This window comes from Chaetodon trifascialis, chromosome 20 (assembly GCF_039877785.1).
Source record: "Chaetodon trifascialis isolate fChaTrf1 chromosome 20, fChaTrf1.hap1, whole genome shotgun sequence".
NCBI classification, from domain to species: Eukaryota; Metazoa; Chordata; class Actinopteri; order Chaetodontiformes; family Chaetodontidae; genus Chaetodon; species Chaetodon trifascialis.
Genome location: NC_092075.1, coordinates 168695 through 183567, shown reverse-complemented (window position 1 = coordinate 183567; position 14873 = coordinate 168695). Strand labels below are relative to the sequence as shown.

Below are 14873 nucleotides of genomic sequence, written 5' to 3'. Positions count from 1 at the left end.
GTCTCTGAGTTTCCTTCGCGGGTGTCTAGACTCGGCTTTAGAGACCAGGTGAGGAGCGCAGGCGAGGACCGTTCGCCGGAGTCAGTTGAGGTGGTTCAACCTCTGATCAGGATCCTCCTGAACTCCCCGTGGATCTTACTGTGATTGCATGTCTGTCTCTGACTGCATTTCTGTCCGTCCGTCCGTCCGTCCATCTGTCTGTCTCTCCCTCTCTCACCCAACCGGTGGAGGCAGATGGCCGCCCACCCAGAGTCTGGTTCAGTCTGAGGTTTCTGCCTGTTAAAAGGAAGTTTTTCCTCGCCGCTGTCACTGTGCTTGCTCATGGGGGAATTGTTGGTTCTCTGTAGATAAAGAGTTTGGTCTGTAGCAGCTCTGTATGGAAAGTGTCCTGAGACAACTTCTGTTGTGATTTGGCGCTATACAAATAAAACTGAATTGAATCAAATCTCCAAACAAGAGGAGTCCAGGAGCTCACATCTGAGGACAGGCTGACGTCTGGATTGGTTTATTTCAGCCGTGTGCTCGTTTTCTTGGTATGAAAACCTTGCAGAACCCCACAATGCTCTTTAAGGTCACAACAATAAACCAGAATTCCACTTCATGATTTGGAAAAAGGTTCAAATAGCTGTTGAGCCGATGTTAGAGTACATATTTACTCTCATCTCTTTATTTTTAACATGTCTTCAGTAACTATAAGCTGCACACACGTGGCCACACAGGCAATGTGACCTTCAGTAACCTCAGAAAACACAGACAACTAAATGTAACGTATCTCGTGTCAGGTAACACATAATTTACATATAGAGGGGGGGTCTAGCCATCTTCTCTTTCAGGGCGTGTCGCCTATGGATTGGATGGGTCATGTGCCAACAGGCTGGGACCAGCCTGTGGACCAAGGAGGGGGCACTGAAGTCTAAACCACGATGATCACCACCTGTTTGGACCAATCAGATAGCTGCACATTTCCTTTTAATGTATAATCGTAAGTCAGGTATTCTCATTCGGGCGGGTGGTTGCAGCTCACTGCTTGCAGACTGCGATTTCCCAAAAGACTGAGATCCAACGTGAATTTACCTGCTGCAGGTCTTCACTGTCGGACTTCAGCTGAGCAACCATCGCCCTCATACAGCCCTTCATGGAGCACAGCGTGGCCTGATGGGAGAAACGACAGCACGGCTGGAGTGAACTGAAGCAACACACACGTTTACACCTTCAAAACATCAACGATGCACGTTTGTGTTTTCCTTCAACCTTATTGGCTACATCTCCGAAGGTGAGGTTGGTGAGCGCCATGCCGGCGTATCGCCGCAGCGTGACGCTGTAATGATCGCTGCTCAAACCGAACATCTCGCAGTCCACCTGCAGCAGCTCCGCCACTGCCTGCAGACCACCTGAAGGGACAAATAACCCACATAAAAACCGGATCAATGAGCAGCGAAGCGGTCAGGTAACAGGAAATCAGTGAGAGTGGAACGAGAGTGGAACAGTGTGAGTCAGTCACTCAGCCAATCAGCTGTTTGCTCCTCAGACTCACCCAGTTCGTTCATGGCGTGTCGGTGTTCTTCATCAAAGGACAGTTTCATGAGGACGCAGACGGCCGGACAGATCTGATGCTCCACTGGAGACGGCACTGAAGACACGTCACACCATGTTTACATAATACAACGTACAATGTGCATAAACAAGGCATTAATACTCATAAAACACGTTCCGGAACGCTGATGCTAAACGTCAACACGAAAGGAAAAACCATTCAAACGTTTCCGATAAGAAAGTTTTGGTCATGTGACGTGTGCTGACTGTCTGTCTCCTGATTGGCCAGGAGTGTGTGCCGTCACTCACTGGGGTTGTCTTCCTGGTCGACGCCCCTCTCGTGGTTCTCCTGCCAGCTCCAACACGCCTCACAGTAATGGCGCACCTGCTCCAGCAGGTGCAGCACCCTGATCTCGCGGCGCCCTCTCTTGTCGTCTGGTTGACTGTGGACGATGTTGTGCAGCGCCGCCGACGCCCGTGCACGAGCCTCTTTACTGCCACGAGAGTTACCTAGGCAACGGGAGACAAACAACAGGTGAGATGACAACATTACCTGAGCAACGAGAGAAACAGAAGTGACCAGGTAAGAGAGGAAAGTTTCACATTTCACTTCTATAATAATGGTTACCTAGCAACAGCGAGTCCTTGTCGTTGCCGTGCAGCAGCTGGATGAGCAGCGGCAGACAGCCGGACTGACGCATGGCGATGCACGAGTCCTGCGAGCTCGACATGGCGAGCAGTGTCCGTGACATGTCGTCTTTATCGTGAGTCCCCAACATGGACAGGAGACTGTACACCATCTCCACCTGCAGGGGGCGACACAGAGGTCACATCTCCAGTATGAGGGTCAGGCCCCCCCCTTCTGACAGTCTCACTCGACAGAACTTCTAACCTTGGTTCCAAGGTGGCTGGTGATTCGTCGAGGCACAGAGTAGCTTGCCTCATTGGCTGGCTCATGGTCCAATCGGCTGCTGGAGTTCTGGAGGATTAAAATAAGGAAATAAAGAAAAATATTCAAGATTTTAAAAAGAACAGAGACATAGAATGAAGAAGAAGAATGCAGGTCAGGTCACCTGAGCCCCAGCCAATCCGCTGCTGTCGCTTGCCCCCTGAGCTTCCTCCACCTGGGGGGGACAGAGACAAATGGTTCAGAGTACACGGAGACAGAAGAACGCCGCTGCCATCACCACGTATTTACAACATATGTGAGAACAGAAGGAAAGAAACACGTCGACCTCTGACTCCAGCTCTTCTTCTGTGGTGGTTTAATGGCACCAACTGGAAAATCAGCTCCATCAGCTGTTTGTCTCCATCAAGCAGACACATTCCCACATTAAGCTTTGACTCGTGTGCTCAGGGGAGCAGCAGCCAAACACTCAGAGTGTGAAGAGAAGCGACGTGTTTCCATCAGATCGGTTCTCACATCACTTTTATGTTCCCCCATGATCAGCACAGAACAGGTGAGCTTACCTGCAGGCGAGCTCCCAGTCTCAGGATGTCTTTCTCTATCTGCTGAATACGAGACACACGCGCCTGGAGGGAGAGAGAGAGACACGCACGCACGCCCACACACGCACACGCACACACAGAGTGTAAGGCAGGTGTGACCAGGTGATGTTGACGTTGAAGAGACGCTTTCAGCACTGCACTCAGCAGAGGAGACGCCATCTTTCAACACAGTAGCCGCCTCTACTGAATACATCCATGTGTGGTACTGTCTGTAAACAATCCCACAATGCTGTATGACATGGGACACACTTGTCTACTACCTGCTGTATGTGTGTGTGTGTGTGTGTGTGATGGAGACAGTGAAACAGCCTCAGGTGAGTTCCAACCTGAGCTCTCCTCTCCATCTCCTGACAGGAGCCCAGCTGTTCCTCCATCGCCGAACGGATCTGACGAGCCTCAAACTCCAGCTGGCGACGACTCATGTCCGTCTGCAGCGTGAACTACAAACACAGAACTACAATGTAACTCCAGCTGGCGACTCGTGTCCGTCTGCAGAGAACTACTATCATTAGATAACAAATCATTTTTTGTTGTCATGTTTTTAGTTGAGACCTGGCTAAAGAGGCTTGTCCTCCAAAGCCAGCCAGACAGAACAGGAAAGCAGGAAGTACTGCGGCCATTTTGTCTCAGCAGTTTGTGTGTGATGACATCGACCAGAGTGAATCTACATCGTCTGACTCTCTGGTTACACTGATTTCTGACCATCAGTGCGTGTTTCCGATGCCCAAGCAATGACGGAGACTAACGTGGAGGTCCTTCCTGACGAGACTGCAGAAAGGTTGTCTAACATAACGACATGCTTTGAGTCACACAGCTGGCTGCTCGGTAATGCCACTGTCGAACATTCAACAACACCACGTCGCCTCTTTAAACGCTGCTGTCCCACTAAAGGATAAAGAGGTGGACGGACAGAATGTCCTCAAGGTGAAATAACGACAGTGTTCATGACAGGAAGAGAATCTGTGGAGCAGCTGAAAGAAAACAGAGGGACGCTGGACACGGTCCACTGTCACAGGAGACAGTTTGACGTCAGTCTTGGAGTTCATGTGTCTGTGAAACAACATCTGTTCTGTGGTTGGAAAATTTCTGCTTTTTCATAAAGACTCAAAGGTACATTTGACGCTTTGGGGCTCGTAGCTTTTACTGCATCAGACATACAGCTGTTGACATCATCTGACTTTCACCATGGCAACAGCAACCGAGGCTCATTGTTTAGTAGTATTTTGAGATGTATGATGGTCACATGAAGCGGGAGGGTTTCTGTGTTCAGCCACAGCGAGGAGCACGAGAACAGTGAGTGTGACACTCAATAAAAACCAGGTTCATTTACATTTTCAGTGAGCGGCAGACTGTCGATCCTCTTGGTGAGATTCTGCAGCTGAGCGTAGTACCAGTCCTTCTCCTTCTCCTCTTTCTCCAGCTCAGCCAACAGGAGTGACCTATCAGGGAGCAGCAACCAATCACAGAGCAGAACAGAGAGAGAGAGAGGGGGAAATCAATAATCCAAACATGGCCACGAAAAACCACACAAAAAACAAGAAAAATATGAAAGTACAAACAAGAAAATAATATAATAGTACTGTCAGCAGTCCCATAAGTAGTATTACTTACAGCAGCAGAATTAGCAGTACATTCTGCATTAGTACAGTACTGTAACAGTAGCAGTAAGAGTATCAGTTCAACCAGCAGGCATTATGTTTGTTGGAGCTGTGGTATTTCTTGTAGTTTCCTGGAATCGAAGTAGCAGAAGCAGCACAGCAGTGGTAGCAACAGTCACGAGCACTATGAGTGCAGTGAGAGTAGTACTACTAGAATTTAAAGTACAGTCACAGGAGTTCTCTCAGCAGTACTGGAGCAGTGCTAGTACCAGCTGAACTAACAAAAACTGTATTTGTTGTAGAACTCGCTGTCTGTGATGTCCTCGCCTCTTTCGCTGCTCGTCTTTGTGTTGTGTGTTGCAGATGCCCTGTAGGACTGGTCCGGTCACGGTTTACTGCAAACACCCGGCCCAGACTAGTATGATGATCAGGAGTAGTATCTACAGCAGTACTGTGCTTGGTACAGGTACAGTAATGGTACAGTTGTAGTGGTATTCTCAGTGGTGCTATGAGCAGCATTTGCTCTGTCAGTGGTATTAGCAGAAGTACCACTAGTGCAGTTGCAATGGTACTGTCATCTGTATTCTCAGTAGTATTCACAGGCCTAGCAGTTGTAGACTCATAGCAGTACTCTCTGCAGTGTTATCAAAGTTATGATATTGCAATAGTGGTAGTACTCTCAAAAGTCGCAGAATATACAGTTGTGATATTCTTTGTGAAGTAGTGCTACAAGCAGAGGTAGTATTCTCAGTGGTGCTATCAATACCAGCATGTACAGTAGTCCTCGTACTACTCCCAGTAAAACTATCAGTCCTGTCAGTGGTACCTCTCCTTCTCCAGCTCCTCCAGGCAGCGGTCGTGGCTGTCTCTGCCCACAGACGGCAGCCCTCTCCTGGGGAAAGCAGCGGTCGTGAGGGGGCCAGGAGATCCAGAGCCTCCAGCTGCTCCTCCAGGAGCTCCAGAGCCAGAAGAGGCCGAGCTGGAGGAGGATGAGGAGGGCAGAGGAGGTCTCGACCTGGGCTTAAAACCTCCAGAGTCCAGACTCATCTCTGGAGGAGGAGAGACGTCGATGTCAGCTTACATTTTACAAAGACAGAAATGCAGTCCATCTACCATTTACTGTGTGTATGTTGTTTGCATGTGTGTGTGTGTTTGTTTTGCTCACCCTTCAGTCTCTCGATGAGTTCCAGCTGAGAGCCAGACGCCTCTCCAGACTCTTCTTCTATGGTGCCCTGCAGCTGCTTCAGCACTTCCTGTTTGACAGGAGTGGACAAAAAAGTGGTCCAGAGTTACATCACAGTGTACTGTTGTGCAGCGCGTTTTCTGATGTGACCACAGGGGGGAGCCAGAGTCCCTCATAGAGCAGAAAACACACACGGAGCATGAACCAGCGTTCAGACTCTGAACAAACCGAGGCTTCAAAACACAAACATGTTCCTGACAGTCGATCACAGCCCTGATTCCAGAACAGTCTGGACTCTAAAACACAAATCAAACCACAATCAATCATCAATAATCAAAGTGTTCACTGACAGCAGCTTCATGTGTTCATCTCCTTCATCCATCATGTGTTCACAAAGTGGTGAACTCACTCCATCCTCTATGATCGACTGATTCATAGCCAATCATGATCCTCTCACCTGTCACCAATCAGCCTGTTTACCTGTGGAATGTTCAAACAGGTCTTTCCACATCTTTCAGTCTGTGAAACGTGTCGCTGCATCAGATTCACAATCAGACATATTTACAGAAACCAGTGAAGCTGATGAGAGAAAACATTAAAGCTGTTCTCGGGTCAGTTTGTGTCAGAGAGGATCAGATCAGCTGATCACTTCCTGTGTGATTCATGTTTTACACAGCGTCGCAACTTTTTGAGAATCAAGGCTGTACATAAAGACAAATATTCTATCAATCCATTATTAAAATAATGAGGCTGATGCTGAAATGAAACGAGCAACATGTTGGAAAACACAAAAGGAATAAAATGATGTTGCCCACAAACACTCGTCTCTTCACTCACCACGATGAAACGACAGCGTTCATACAGCGACATGATGGAAACGAACAACACTCACACTGTCCGTGTGTGTTAACCGCTCATCGACACAAAACAGGAAACAGGAAAAAGGAAATGGGAAGTGAGTGTGTTTGGAGAGGAAGGATGCAACAATAAAGAACAAAAAAACTACAAGTGAAAAACAACAAAACAGAGACAGGAAAATAAGACTAAACACAAAACTATCAAGAGAAAACAATAAAAATCGAAGAAAGAAACAGAAAATTATTTCAAACAATGAAGAAAAACTACAAGAACTAACTGTGGACAAGGAATTTAAAAATGATGTTTTGTTCAGATTATAATAAATACAAACCACACCGAAACAATAAAAACTGAAAAAATATGAGACAAAAAACAAAGATGAGGTGAAGAGGAGACAAAACAAGACAAAGAAGAGAGGAAGAGGAGACAAAACAAGACAAAGAAGAGAGGAAGAGGAGACAAAAAGCTTCAAACCCAACGACAGAGGTGTGGAAACCAAGCAAAACACTGTGAGGCAACAGGACGTCCAATCAGAGACCAGTTTCTGGAAAACACCCTTCAACAGTGGAGATCTACAGGTAGACCTAACCCCAACCCTAACCCCTAACCCCTAACCCCTAACCCTGACCCTAACCCTAACCCTGACCCCCCGTCATGATATGCTCGACCTTTCAGGATCTTCGTCAAAACAACAATGACAAATGGTTTGATGAAGAAAGTAAAAACCTCAGAAAGCAGCTCAGGAAGTTATCAAACCAAAAACACCGAGACTGGCAGAACCAGAACATCCGTCTTCAGGATGGTGAGACCGAAACCCAGACCCAGACTCAGACTCAGACTCAGACCCAGATCCAGACTCAGACTCAGACTCAGACCCAGACTCAGACCCAGACCCAGATCCAGACTCAGACTCAGACTCAGACCCAGACTCAGACCCAGACTCAGACCCAGACTCAGACTCAGACTCAGACTCAGACTCAGACTCAGACCCAGACTCAGACCCAGACCCAGATCCAGACTCAGACTCAGACTCAGACCCAGACTCAGACCCAGACTCAGACCCAGACTCAGACCCAGACTCAGACTCAGACTCAGACCCAGACCCAGACCCAGACTCAGACCCAGACTCAGACCCAGACCCAGACTCAGACCCAGACCCAGACTCAGACCCAGACTCAGACCCAGACCCAGACCCAGACCCAGACTCAGACCCAGACCCAGATCCAGACTCAGACTCAGACTCAGACCCAGACCCAGACCCAGATCCAGACTCAGACTCAGACTCAGACCCAGACTCAGACCCAGACTCAGACCCAGACTCAGACCCAGACTCAGACTCAGACTCAGACCCAGACCCAGACCCAGACTCAGACCCAGACTCAGACCCAGACCCAGACTCAGACCCAGACCCAGACTCAGACCCAGACTCAGACCCAGACCCAGACTCAGACCCAGACTCAGACCCAGACCCAGACCCAGACCCAGACTCAGACCCAGACTCAGACCCAGACTCAGACTCAGACCCAGACCCAGACCCAGACCCAGACCCAGACCCAGACTCAGACCCAGACCCAGACACAGACTCAGACAGAAACAGCTGATCAGTGCTGACTGGTACTTTAACAGACGCAGGTCAGTGGAAGGAAAGAAGGAAGCGAAGTTATCCTCAAGTTATTCCTACAAAAGCCCTTTAACAAAAATGAAGCTGAAGCTCACAAACGGCAGGGAGGGACAGAAATGATGTGGTGGACTCTGTGCTTTTTGTACTTCTGATCTTCAGTAACCAAACCAAATCCAGTCAGCAGCAAAGTTCTCTCAGCACACCGTCAGCGAGCTGTCAGCCATGCTTGTGTTGCTTTGTGTAACGCTGACGACATTATGACAACACGTCAGATTACTGACATTATCACGATATAAAAAATTCCCAGTGGTTTTGTTGTGAACAACACTGTATGGCGCTCCGGTCAGTAGTACTGTCTACGGTACTTCAGTCGTACTCTGTGGTATTTCAGTAGTACTACATGCCTCGGTGTCCAGTGTATTCACTATTTCTCTTGTTCTACAGAAGCATGGAGAGTACTATAGCTGCAATTAGCAGTATTTGAACAGTATCTGAGTAGTACTTTAGAAGTATTATGAGCACTGACCTTCATGTTTGAGGCTTCAGTCTCCAGTTTGGTCAGGTGGTTGGAGTTGTCCTGAAGCTCCTGACGCAGGTTGGAGTTCTCCATCTTCAACACCTCCACCTGCCTCAGCAGCTGGTCGTATGACGCTGCCGCCATGCTGGAAGACCCACGTCTGACCTGTACAAAACAAATGGAGACAATGTATTGAAAAGGCATTCAAATCCAGATGTTTTAATGCCTTAACGTCAATGTCGTCAGTCTGTGTTATAGCAGTGACAGGTTGGACCTACAGGCTGGACCTACAGGCTGGACCTACAGGCTGGACCTACAGGCTGGACTACAGGCAGGACCTACAGGCTGGACCTACAGGCTGGACCTACAGGCTGGACCTACAGGCAGGACCTACAGGCTGGACCTACAGGCTGGACCTACAGGCTGGACCTACAGGCAGGACCTACAGGCTGGACCTACAGGCTGGACCTACAGGCAGGACCTACAGGCTGGACCTACAGGCTGGACCTACAGGCTGGACCAAAGGCAGGACCTACAGGCTGGACCTACAGGCTGGACTACAGGCAGGACCTACAGGCTGGACCTACAGGCTGGACCTACAGGCTGGACTACAGGCAGGACCTACAGGCTGGACCTACAGGCTGGACCTACAGGCTGGACCTACAGGCTGGACCTACAGGCAGGACCTACAGGCTGGACCTACAGGCTGGACCTACAGGCTGGACCAAAGGCAGGACCTACAGGCTGGACTACAGGCAGGACCTACAGGCTGGACTACAGGCAGGACCTACAGGCTGGACTACAGGCAGGACCTACAGGCTGAACCTACAGGCTGGACCTACAGGGTGGACCCAGAGGACCTACAGTCCTGGCCGGACTACAGACTAGCGACTGACAATAAGACTCTGAGCCCGTCACGTCTATGTCCACTTACAGCAGATGCTGGACCAAACCAAAGTGTTGTCTCCATTCATCAATGACATGCAAAAAAAAGGGAAATAAGGTGGACAGACATGGCTAATACTTGACCAGATTTTCTTTGTGTCCGGAAAACCTGATGAACGAAGTGACACAAACTGCAGCAGCAGCTGAGAGAGTGACTGCTGGTTTGAATGGTCATACAGGGACGTGTCCTCAGACCATGTTTAACCTCAGAGACAAACTTCAATTCTGACTGTTTCTCAGTGTTTTCTTACTTTCAGACCAGCGACAAGTGCAAGTGTAAAACCTCTATTTAATGATCCAAGATGTCCCTGCTTTAAAGAAACTACGGAGGCTGCTGAAGGACAAACCAGTGAGAGGGACTGGACATCAGTCCACACAACGCATGAACATTAAATGTGTTAATCCTCCTCTGATATGCAGAAACTGTATATCATCATGTAGTGCGCTGTTGTATACCATCAGGAACGGCAGTGTGTGTGTGTGTGTGTGTGTGTGTGTGTGTGTGTGTGTGTGTGTGTGTGTGTGTGTGTGAGCATCATGTGACATTTCCTCTCTGTTACAAACACTGATGTCACTGTCTGTCACATGATTCACTGCTGCTCACATCAGGAGATGTTACAGTACTACAATACTGCAACACTGCAGTACTGCAACACTGTAGTACTATCTGCAGAACTGCAACACTGCAGTACTATCTGCAGAACTGCAACACTGCAGTACTATCTGCAGTACTACAACACTGTAGACAGCTCTGTTTGAACAGCAGCAGGCCACAGAAACTAGCTTTGTACATATCATCAATGGAATCATACATTGATGATTGAAGGGACAATTTTTCTGGCAGCGACATTAATTAACTCAGGAGGAAACAAGCCTTCAGGTCAGGGGACAAGAAAGAACTGAGGAGTGTTCAGCACGAGCTGAGGAGAAGCTGAGGCAGAGCAGATGCCGCCAGGACGAAGCTGGAGGCCAAACTCCTGCAGAGCAGAGTGAAGGATGTGTGGACAGAATGAAGGAGATCACGGGGCTCAAGCCAAAAGACAGACCAGCAGGTGGCAGCCTTGAGAAGGCCAATGAGCTAAACCCCTTCTTCAATTCAATATTCAATTCAGTATATCTTTATTAGTCCGGCAAGGGGAAATTCCAGTTTACAGCAGCACCAGTAAAAGACAGATTAGATAAAAAGAACAAATAAATACAAAAGTGTATTTCTAATTAATTCTTTTATCCCACTCTTATATATCTACTTGTTTTGAAGTTGCATTGCACTTGTTCTAATACTTAATACACTTTATTGATGCTGCTGTATATTGGAATTCCCCCTCGTGGGACTAATAAAGGAATATTGAATTGAAAATGATAAATTGTATTTGCAGACTGTTATGTACAGGATGGATTGCACAGATTATTGCACCAATAATTTCCAAGATTATTGCAGGATAATTTACAGATGATTTCCATGTAATTATCAGATTACTTTGAGCAGTTTCTGTTGTAGTCTGACGGCTGCAGGAAGGAAAGACCTGCGACGCTCCTTCTCACACTTTGGATGCAGCATCCTGTCACTGATGGAGCTCCTCAGTGCAGTGAGTGTGTGTTGGAGGGGGTGGGAGTCATTGTCTGTCATGGAGGACAGCTTGGCTGTCATCCTCCTCTCCCCCACCTCCTCCATCTGTTCCAGAGGACATCCCAGGACAGAGCTGGCCTTCCTGATGAGTTTGTCCCGCCTCTTCCTGTCAGCTGCTGTGATGCTGCTCCCCCAGCAGACTACACCATAGAACAAGGCAGAGGCCACAACAGAGTCATAGAAGGTCTTCAGGAGTGCCCCCCCCCCCACCCCCCACCCCAAAAGACGTCAGCCTCCTGAGCAGGTAGAGTCTGCCCTGTCCTTTTTTATAAAGTGCAGTGATGTTATGAGTCCAGTCCAGTTTATTGTTCAGATGAACATCCAGGTACTTATAAGATGTGACCATCTCAATGTCCCTTCCCTGGATGTTCACTGGTGATGGGGGAGAGTGCGGGCGGCGGCGGCGGAAGTCCACAACCAGCTCCTTGGTTTTATCTGCATTAATCAGGAGGTGGTTCTGCTGACACCAGTCCACAAAATCCTGAATGAGTCCTCTGTATGACCCATCGTCCCGACAATGGCAGAGTCATCAGAGAACTTCTGCAGGTGGCAGGTGGGTGACAGGTGGGAAAAGTCAGCTGTGTAGAGGGTGAAGAGGAACGGTGCCAGCACCGCTCCCTGGGGGGCCCCCACACTGCAGAGGGCAGTCCCTGACACACAGTCCTGTGTCCTCACATACTGTGGGCGGTTGGAGAGGTAGTCCACTATCCAGCATGTGAGGTGTTGGTCCACTCCTGAAAGCTCCAGCTTGTTCCTCAGGATGGCTGGCCTGATGGTGTTGAAAGCACTGCTGAGGTCCAGGAAAAGGACCCGAACAGAGCTCCCAGGTGACTCCAGGTGAGACAGGGCTCGATGGAGGAGGAAGATGAGGGCATCGTCCACTCCGATGCCAGGCTGGTAGGCGAACAGCAGTGGGTCCATGGACGAGCTCACCAGGGGGCACAGGTGGGCAAGGACCAGCCCCTCCAAGGCCTTCATGAGGTGTGATGTTAGTGCCACCGGCCTGTAGCAGCTAGGGTCCTTGGGATGTGGGGTCTTTGGCACAGGTACCACGCAGGACGTCTTCCAGAGTCGCGGCACCCTTCCCAGCCTCAGACTCAGGTTGAAGAGATGTCCAATGATCCCGCTCGGCTGATCAGAGCAGGATCTGAGGAGTCTGGGACTGAGGCCATCCGGTCCTGCAGCCTTCCTGGTCTTTAACCTCCTCAGCTGATTTCACACCTGAGAGGTGTGAGGGACAAGTTGGAACAGGGGGGCTGAGTGTCTTGTGATGTAGATAAGGGGCTGGGAGGGGCAGTGGGGGGTGGCGTTGGTGGCGGTGAACTGAATACTGTGGCGGGGGTGGGGTGGGGGGGGGTTGTCAGTGGGGTACTTGGGTAGATTGCTGGCAGATCAAAGGGGGGCTGCTGCAGGTTTGATGTCGCTGGGGGAGGGGCAGATGCTTCCTCAAACCTGCAGAAGTAGGTGTTCAGCTCATCTGCCCACTCTGAATCCCCAGCTGCCTGAGAGTTTGTCTTCTGGTGGCCTGAAATGGTTTTCAGGCCTCTCCAGACTCCTCTGGTGTTGTTCTCCTGCAGCTGTTCCTCCATTGTCCTCCTGCATTTGTCCTTCCCCTCCCTGATTTTCCTTCTGAGCTCCCTCTGAACACTTTTCAGCACCTCTTTGCTTCCTGACTTGAAGGCCCTCTTCTTCTCCTTTAGAAGAGCCTTAATGTCAGGATTAATCCAGGGTTTGTTGTTGGAGTGACACCGTACAGTCCTGGTGGGTACAGTGTTCTCCAAACAGAAGTTTATGTAGTCCGACATGCTGTCTGTCAAGCTGTTGATGTCCTCCTCCTGAGAGTCACTGAATATATCCCACACGGTTGTCTCGAAGCAGTCCTTCAGAGCCTCTTCAGCCTCGTCAGACCACCTCTTCACTCTGCGGGACACAGCTGGTTGCCTGTTAACAAGGGGCTTGTAGACAGGCAGGAGATGAAGCAGGTTGTGATCAGCTCCTCCCAGAGGAGGGAGGGGTGATGATTCGTATGCCTCCTTGGTGTTGGCATAGAATAAGTCCAGTGTTTTGTTGTCTCTGGTGGCACGTGACATACTGGATGAATTTGGGTAGAGTGGAGGACAGAGAGGCATGATTAAAATCCCCAGAGATTTTCAACAGGTTTAGCTCACAGCCAGGAGTGGGCCTGCATTCCCCCACCCCTTTAAACCACACCACTATCCACAAAGGCCTCCATAACCCCCTCTGCCCAAGCTTTCTCTCCCCCACCCCCCAGGTGATCCCCCCCTGGACCAAAGTGTTGTCTCCAGTCGTCACTGACATGCAAAAAAATGGGAAATACGGTGGACAGACTGCACCAGGTGCAGACTGTGCTCACGGTGCTCAGTCCCACCTGGACTGTAGTGGCAGCACTGTGAGGACCACCGTCTTTGTCTCCAGTGCATTTAACACCATCCAGCCGAGCTCCTGTTGAGAAGCTGCGAGTGACGGGAGTCGACGCGTCCACAATCTCCTGGACTACTGACTGACTGACTGTTTGTCCGACTGGGCAACGTTCTGTCTGAGACTGTGGACAGTAGTACAGGAGCACCACAGGGAACTGTTCTGTCTCCCTTTCTCTTCACCTATGGCGCATTTCCATTACACAGTTCCAGCTCTTCTCGACTCGGTTCTACTCTACTCGGTTTGGTTGAGTTTCCATTACAACTGAGTACTTCATAGTACCTCCTCAACGTAGGCGGGGTCATCATACCACGGCTGCACGAAACTGCCATGATGTCAATTTATACGCGACACAAACAGAGCCGACAAACAATGGAGGACATCGAGGCGATGTTGTATTTGCTGCTCGGTTTGTGGCTTTTTGTCACACACAAAGCAAGAGAAGAAACCGAGCAGCCATTTCCCTCAAGTGAGAATAAAGAATTAAGTCAGTGGTTGCTGTTGCCCGGCGTTACAATGGAGGGGGCGGGATTGTTTTTCTGGTGTTGGACGTTGCAGACCAGTGACGACACTCTCTGGCCAATCAGTGGCCCACAGGCAGTTGACGTCGCACATATAGTATCGCTTCTACTCACCTGGAACCTCGCCAGAGCAGGTACTACAAATAGTATCGGGTACCAGGTACTATCCCTAATGGAAACACAAAACAACCGGGTGGAGTCGAGTCGAGTCGAGCTAGTGGAAATGTGGCACTTGTACACCTCAGACTTCCAGTACAACTCTTCTTCGTGCCACCTACAGAAGTTTTCAGACCACTCAGCGGGGGTGGGGTGTATAAAGGATGGACGAGAGGAGGGATACAGAGCAGCGGTGGACGACTTAGACTAAGACTTAGACTTAGACGGTTTCTTTATTGATCCCAATTTGGGAGAGTATTTCGTTGCAGTAGCAATTAAACATACAGCAAACACAGGATGTACACACGATTATTTAGAAAAAGTAACAAAAATATAAACAGGAACAAAACAAAACTAGAAAAGACT

The 14873-nt window shown here is 49.3% G+C and overlaps 1 protein-coding gene across 3 annotated transcripts in view; it reads right to left on the bottom strand.

The window, feature by feature from the left end:
* apc (APC regulator of WNT signaling pathway) overlaps positions 1-14873 on the bottom strand; it is a 33044-nt gene that overhangs the window by 7121 nt on the left and 11050 nt on the right. For all 3 annotated transcript variants that reach the window (XM_070989514.1, XM_070989515.1, XM_070989516.1), the window contains exons 2-14: positions 8829-8984; positions 5806-5893; positions 5467-5689; positions 4373-4481; positions 3369-3482; positions 3004-3066; positions 2607-2657; positions 2426-2512; positions 2162-2339; positions 1843-2043; positions 1535-1630; positions 1252-1391; positions 1075-1152 (exon numbers count right to left, since the gene is read on the bottom strand). In XM_070989514.1, the coding sequence (XP_070845615.1) occupies positions 1075-1152; positions 1252-1391; positions 1535-1630; positions 1843-2043; positions 2162-2339; positions 2426-2512; positions 2607-2657; positions 3004-3066; positions 3369-3482; positions 4373-4481; positions 5467-5689; positions 5806-5893; positions 8829-8963 (1563 nt within the window). In that variant the 5' untranslated portion in view covers positions 8964-8984. The remainder of the gene's footprint in view (positions 1-1074; positions 1153-1251; positions 1392-1534; positions 1631-1842; positions 2044-2161; positions 2340-2425; positions 2513-2606; positions 2658-3003; positions 3067-3368; positions 3483-4372; positions 4482-5466; positions 5690-5805; positions 5894-8828; positions 8985-14873) is intronic.